At 45.1% G+C, this 6,716-nt stretch overlaps 2 protein-coding genes across 21 annotated transcripts; both read left to right on the top strand.

Moving 5' to 3' along the window:
- Positions 1–29: 29 nt before the first annotated feature.
- Positions 30–1,608, top strand: uqcr11 (ubiquinol-cytochrome c reductase, complex III subunit XI). 12 transcript variants are annotated; one of them, XM_029827990.1, is made up of 3 exons: positions 30–221; positions 880–1,020; positions 1,456–1,608. In XM_029827990.1, exons 1-2 carry the CDS (start codon positions 160–162, stop codon positions 998–1,000), a joined length of 183 nt encoding a protein of 60 aa, XP_029683850.1. In that variant the 5' UTR covers positions 30–159; the 3' UTR covers positions 1,001–1,020; positions 1,456–1,608. The 12 variants fall into 12 exon arrangements, with proteins under 12 accessions (XP_029683850.1, XP_011612971.1, XP_029683848.1 ...); XM_011614669.2 differs by having other exon boundaries at positions 1,405–1,608; XM_029827988.1 differs by having other exon boundaries at positions 43–221; positions 880–1,042.
- Positions 1,609–1,918: 310 nt separating this feature from the next.
- On the top strand, positions 1,919–6,698 carry mbd3b (methyl-CpG binding domain protein 3b). 9 transcript variants are annotated; one of them, XM_029827982.1, is made up of 8 exons: positions 1,968–2,064; positions 3,805–3,834; positions 4,385–4,544; positions 4,677–4,814; positions 4,939–5,029; positions 5,125–5,302; positions 5,490–5,642; positions 5,712–6,698. In XM_029827982.1, the coding sequence occupies exons 1-7, from the start codon at positions 2,051–2,053 to the stop codon at positions 5,635–5,637; spliced, it is 759 nt and encodes a 252-aa protein (XP_029683842.1). In that variant the 5' UTR covers positions 1,968–2,050; the 3' UTR covers positions 5,638–5,642; positions 5,712–6,698. The 9 variants fall into 9 exon arrangements, with proteins under 9 accessions (XP_003974106.1, XP_029683842.1, XP_029683840.1 ...); XM_029827980.1 differs by having other exon boundaries at positions 2,014–2,064; positions 3,805–3,873; XM_029827983.1 differs by having other exon boundaries at positions 2,036–2,064; positions 3,808–3,834.
- Positions 6,699–6,716: the final 18 nt, after the last annotated feature.

The following is a 6,716-nucleotide window of genomic DNA, read 5'->3' as shown; positions in this document are numbered from 1 at the left end:
ATATTGTGCGATCCAGGATGAACGCAGGTTTGTTTCTGGTTAAATGGTAGAGTAGTCTTTAGCGTGTGGCTGATTTTTGTTCAGGCAGGAGAAGAGGCATCCCGGGGTCCTCAGCAGCCTGCTACTGAGAAAACAACATTGGACTAAGCTAAGGTCAGGATGGTGACGAAAATACTTAATACGTTTGTCGGCTCCAAGTACGTCGCTGTTGTGAGAGCGTGGTAAGTTAGGTTCAAAAGGTGTTCCGAAAATCAATTTAATAACAATTGTCATCTTAGAATTTACTGAAAAGCTGTGTCCTTCTACCTGACCCATTGGTACATGAGCTAATGTTAGCTTAGCATGCCTATTGATTTCCTTATAGTTGAGCTGCCCTAGTCGTCCTCAGGATAACCCTGGGTCGATATTCAGTACCGATAGATACTGTAAAGCTACTCCTAACTCCTTATTAAAGAACTATATCTAATGTCAGCAATGATCAAACTACTCATCAGACCCAACATGTTTACTGCTACATGTACTACATACTTCAAAGGCATAGAATATTTAAATGTGTGTGTATATATATATCAGTACAGATAAGTCATGGAAAATGTTAGCAGCCACCAAAACCGCATAGTTTTGAGAATTAGCCACGCCAAATCGCAATTAACTCCCATTAATTTGGTTAAGTTTTATGACTGAGGGCATTTTATAAATCCAGATTTTTGTCAATTGAGCTGGAATTTGTTTTCATCTATTGTTTTGTCTACAGTATATATACAAAATACAAAATCAAGACTTTTATTATTGAGCTCTTGCAGTTTTCTAAACCTCTCAGCTGTAGTTTCAAAACAATAATTCATTAATATTTGAATAATAACTTTTTTCCTCATTTAGGGTGCCAAATATGGTTGCCTGGGGGACAGTTGGAGGAGTGGCACTCGTCCACTTTACAGACTGGCGATTATTCCTAGACTACGTGCCCTACATTAAAGGAAAATTCGTCAAGGATGAATAGAGTCCCCCCTGCACAGGAATGTGAGTGCATCACAACCACAACGTGTGTGAGCAAACTTTATTTCCAAAGCTTGTCCATGTTGCTCATTAGCTCAAGGCCCACCCATGTAGTTGAGATAAGGTTCAGAGAGGTGGAGACCGCAACAGGTGTCGCAACTGAGCCAAATAAACACACTCAGTGTTGTTTTAGTCACGGCGGTTTGTTGGAACCTTTGTGACACTTCTGCACTGCAATCTTTAAAAAAAAAAAAAAAAAAAAAGCCAATAATTTGAAGTGCTCAGCACAGCTGTGAAAATATCAAGGTGTACTGTTTTAGATTTGGTTTGCTCGTGTAAAATTTATATATATATGTGTGTGTGTGTATGTGTGTGATTTTATTTTTCCAGATGCATTTTTATTTTAAGGTGTGTTCATTTCTTCCAATGACCCGGCTGTGTGTCTGCAAACAGTGCGAGCGCCTGGGTGGGTTTCAGAGCCGAAAGAGGATGCACTGGCTCAGCAATCTGCCGGCCGGGGAAGAGTTTGGACCGCCAGATGCACTCTGTACAAACGCTGTTCTTCATGTCATTCTATTTAATATGAATAAATCCTTACCATTTACCAAAAAAGTGTACCTCAGATGTGTGTTCCTTCTGTGACATGCCAAATAACATTGCATCAAACCTACATGATAATGATGGTGGTGGGTCGAAAAGTGATTGTTGTCAGGATATTGATTATTTTCCTCCTGATTGGCTTCTTCAGCTGCTCACTGTGAACCTGGTGCTTGACCAGTGCGCGTAATTTGTACTGTAACACTGTAAAAAATATATTTTTTTCATTAAAAACCTTTAATCTTTCATTAAAAACCGTCTCTGGCGATATAATTCCTGATCTTTATCTTGAAATACAAGCTGGGCGATGCTGTAGCGGGTTATTTCAGACAGACAGCGACATTTGCGTTGAATATTGTCTTCATTTCTCCCATTGAAGGGGGAGGAGACTCGGCTGAGGAGTGGGGAGAAGGGATTTAACACAGCGAGCGGGTCAGAACCTCATATTGTGTCCAAGATGGATAAAAACGAGTAAGTACATCGTTCACTGCCGAAAGAAACCGTCGAGAATCGTGTTTTTAATGCGGCGTTTGTTGCGCGATGTGTCGTTTTCATTCCGAAATGAGCAAGTGCACTCGGCGGACCCGCATTTTGCAAGGGAAAAAAAAAACAACGCCGTGGCCTTCAGCTCCGTTTTACGTCTTTTTTATAGGAATTTGCCCCTCAAATTGTAATAAATGTATACGTCGCCGTTATAGCCGGGCTGATATGAAGTATATAGTCGCTGTCAGCCACTGCGACGGTGGGCTAGTCCACCGCAAATATTAATCGCACAAAAGTGGTTTTTTTTCCCCCTTTTGCAATTTTGTTACATAAGAACCCATATCAACATCATAGCTATTCAAAAATGTCAGCGTGGATTTAGTGAGGTTTACTCTGCTCGGACATGAAAAGCCGGCTGCAGCTCTGAATGATGGACGTTGTGCTTAAACGGCTCAATTTCAGGGAGCTAGTTTACGCTAAAGTTGCATTAGTGTTGCAGGCAGAACAACACTTCTTTTTTTTGCAAATATCCCTCGTTTGTCTTGTTTTGCAAAACTAAATTATGTTACTTCATGTGTTGCCACTGAGCTCTTCGCGTATACAGACCGGGCTCTATTTGTGACAGGAGGGTAATTTATGTTTCCCATAGGTTAACGCTGATGTAGTCCCGCTCAGTAGCATCAAGGGGGACGCAGACGAAACAAGACTTCCGGTTTAATATTTCGGATTACCACCAACATCTTCTTTTATTTTCTATCATTAACTTGATCCAATTTGGGGGGAAAATAGAATATTAAAATGACCCCCTTCAGATTGCTTGGAGACTTCAGGAAAGCTTGGTGAATTTGCAAAATAAATGTTTTATTTTCTGTTTTACCTTCGTGTTACATAATACAGACAAATATTAACAACATGCAACGTTTAATTTAAACGTATACATGGACCTAAATAGCGGGAGTAGGCTGAAATACGCCGGGCAATTCGAATTCCCGAAACAAACGTGTGCTTTTATTGTGACGTTCAGCACAGTCCACTTCCTGTCCTGTCCTCGTTGCCTCGCGGTGAACGTCCGTCGTCGAGCGTCCTCCTTGCGGATGTAGCCCTCGCGCCCCGCGCAGGCAGCCAGGTAGTGATATGGCTCAGGTCCGCGGCGGAGCGATCTGCGCGACGACAAAGAAATATGATTAGCAGAGAGCTCGTTAGCCAACACGCATGTTGTGATATGGTCGGAACAAAAGCGTAAGGCGACGGGCTTCCACCGCTTTAAAACCTCTACATTTTAAACTCTAGATATCTACTTTTAACGGTCTTAAATAGGTCACGCGTGGGAAATGGAGAAGAAAAGGTGGGATTGCACTGCTCTCCCCAAGGGCTGGAAAATGGAAGAAGTGACCAGAAAGTCGGGTTTGTCAGCTGGAAAAAGCGATGTCTATTACTTTAGGTACTGAACACACGGGGCGCTTGCGATAACTAGTATATGCACAAGACACCGGCACACAAAGGAGTGAGATGAGGAGGACGGGAGGACGCTATAAAGTTTGGGAGCCAGCCAGGCCAGCTGCACTCACCAGTGTCGGGATCAGGAGTTTGTCCGACCGCGCAGGCTAGTAGTAGCAGCGGCTCCCGCCTGACGCGGCCTGCGATGAATAAAAACTCTGATTTGTCCTCAGTCAATGCAATTTTCTGTCCTGTTGAAGTGAATCAACGCCAGACTTGTGTTTTATTTAGCAGAGGAGAAGAGCAAGATGAGGAACAGAGGCAAGAGAGGGGGGAGGCGGGTCGGTTGTATAGTCTGTGGTAGGCTAACTGTACCATCATACCGCTGTTACTGTGCTGTGTGCTAGATCAGACATTTGCATGAGTTACTGGCACGTATCCGCCCACGGTTCTTCCTTTTGTTGCTCATCGCTCAGGCTCAAACATTGTTGCTCCCGCACGTGGGGTTGCAATGGTTCCATGAGACATCTGGTGAAATGTTGGCACCGCCATGTTTACATCGTCTTCACTGTCCTCTTCGGGGGGTCTGGGTCAGGGTTTACGACTCGTACATGTGTGCAACCTGTCGTAGGGAGCAGGGCTGAAGTGGAGCATTCATCAAATACTGCATCCATTTCATGATGTGATTTTTGGTGTTATCGCCTATTTGGATGTGCACTGCTTCTGTTTGCTTCTGACTTGTTGCATGTTGTGGTCGCTGGTTTGTGTGTGTGTGTGTGTTTTGGTCCCCTGTGTCTGGGGGTTTTATCCCTTTTCATCAGGTGATAACAATAATACGGTTTCTTGTTTCTTGCATCTTGCTACTTGTCAGTCCGTCTGGGAAGAAGTTTCGAAGCAAGCCCCAGCTGGCACGTTACCTTGGTAACCAGATGGACCTCAGCTCCTTTGACTTTCGCACAGGGAAGATGCTCATGAGCAAACTGAACAAGAACCGTCAGAGACTGCGGTATGACAACAACAACCAGAACAAGGTGAGACGAGGATGCTGCTGACCTCCTCACGCAGCAACTGTGTATCACCCCAGAAACCGATACCGTCAACATGCTCAGCGTCCATCTTTTAATTTTCCTTTAATAAATCAAAAACTGTTTGAAATCTTCCAGGGCAAACCTGACTTGAACACATCACTGCCTGTCAGGCAGACGGCGTCCATCTTCAAGCAGCCCGTCACAAAGGTCACAAACCACCCCAACAACAAAGTGAAGTCGGACCCTCAGAAAGCCGTCGACCAGCCCAGACAGGTCAGCTTAGAGCCGCTCAGGGGAGAGTTGCTCGTCTCTGTCGTCATCCAAAACTGGACCTGGACGTGATGTTTGTAGACCAGAGACCTTCTCAGCAACTTCAGTGAAACTCTCTTTTCTGCAGCTGTTTTGGGAGAAGAAACTCAGCGGTCTGAATGCCTACGACATCGCCGAGGAGCTGGTGAAAACAATGGAGCTGCCAAAAGGCCTTCAAGGTAACCACGTAGATGTTTAACGCTCATCTGTCACCCAAAGGTGCTAAAGGCCGAGAGAATCATGCACTGAATGTCTCATCGATCGTGTCCTTCAGGCGTCGGCCCAGGCTGCACTGATAAAACTCTCCTGTCGGCCATCGCGAGCGCTCTGCACACCAGCGCCGCCCCCATCACTGGTCAGCTGTCTGCGGCCGTGGAGAAGAACCCTGGAGTGTGGCTCAACACGGCCCAGCCGCTGTGCAAGGCCTTTATCGTCACGGACGAGGACATCAGGTGACGTGCAGAGCTGCAAATGATGATTATTCCAGCAAGAGTGATTCCACGCGATTAAAAACCTGTTACGAGACGACATCCTAGCTTCACACTCATTGATAAATTAAAAAAAAACCAACCAACCTCTGACTGGTGGATTCGGCTGTAATTGCCCGCTGTAACGGCTCCTTGTGGTGTTGGTGTGTAGGAAACAGGAGGAGCTGGTGTACAGCGTCAGGAAGAGGCTGGAGGAGGCACTGATGGCTGATATGCTGGCCCATGTCGAGGAAGCCGCCAACGAAGGAGAAGCTCTGAAGGAGGAGGGCAACGGCAGCGAGGAGATGGAGAGCGTATAGCACAGGTGCGCATCTCCCTTTCGCCATGTCAAGCAGCCTGAGAAGGTCTCCCCTGATTCTGGTTGGGTTTGCAGGGTTTCACATCCACGCAGCCGCGTTGACAGCCTGCACACATGACCATGAGCAGCGGGAACCCCACAGAAGTCGAGCCCCGGAGAAGCCGTCCCCTCATACCTGACTCAAACTTTAACCCAACATCATGCACAAGCGGAAGCAGAGAAGCTTCAGTATCAGAGGTGTCCATTCATCATTGTCCACCGGAGTGGAACTCCAGCTGACCAACGCATTTCTGAGCTTTTTCAGTGTTCACCGTGACATTTTGGACTTTTTAAAACTGAGAAATGCAGCTCTTTGAAAGTGACTTGCTTACAGTTATATTCAGTGTTGGGCCAATGAGCCTGATTTTTTTACCTAAAGGCTTTGACTATGTTCTTATTTTTTTTTGTGATCATCCTGTCAATTCTTCCATCACTGCAACACTAATCTGCTTAGGCCAATTGGAAATGAATGTTTTCCATTTTTGTTGTATCCTCCTTGATTTAAATCATACACTCCTTTTGCTAGTTGGACATAAAACACTGTGCTGGTGCCAACCTACAGACTGTTGGTCACGGATGGAGCAGCTTGAATTCCGTTTATATCCACTAGAGGGCGACAGAATCGCGTTTTCTTGCTGCAGCGTGAAGGAAAAGTTCTCGCCATGTCTGCTGTGAGTCAGTGCTGACCAAAGAGGGGACATTTTGAAGAGCATGGTTAGGTTGTGTGTAATTTAATGTCTCCTTTTTTATTGCGTTGTTCAGATAAAAATGGTACACATAATGGGGTCGAAGCCCCAGGGTCAGCCATGACGCATAAACCTTTATTGTATTGTTTTAAACACATCACAGGTGCTCAGTGACTTGGTTAAAACATGTTTGTGTCAATTTTCAGTCACACCATCAACTTATTTTAAAATTTGTTGCCACACTAGCTGCCTCCTCGTTTTCCCACACAGGAAATCAGTGACGGCAAATTGTGTGTTTTATTGTCTTTGTATATTAAATGGAGATGGATGAATTATGTATGTGTATTGCGTATGT

Source organism: Takifugu rubripes, chromosome 20, assembly GCF_901000725.2.
Source record: "Takifugu rubripes chromosome 20, fTakRub1.2, whole genome shotgun sequence".
Lineage (NCBI taxonomy): Eukaryota > Metazoa > Chordata > Actinopteri > Tetraodontiformes > Tetraodontidae > Takifugu > Takifugu rubripes.
The sequence above is the reverse complement of the archived record's forward strand: the minus strand, read 5'-3'. Positions and strand labels throughout refer to the sequence as shown.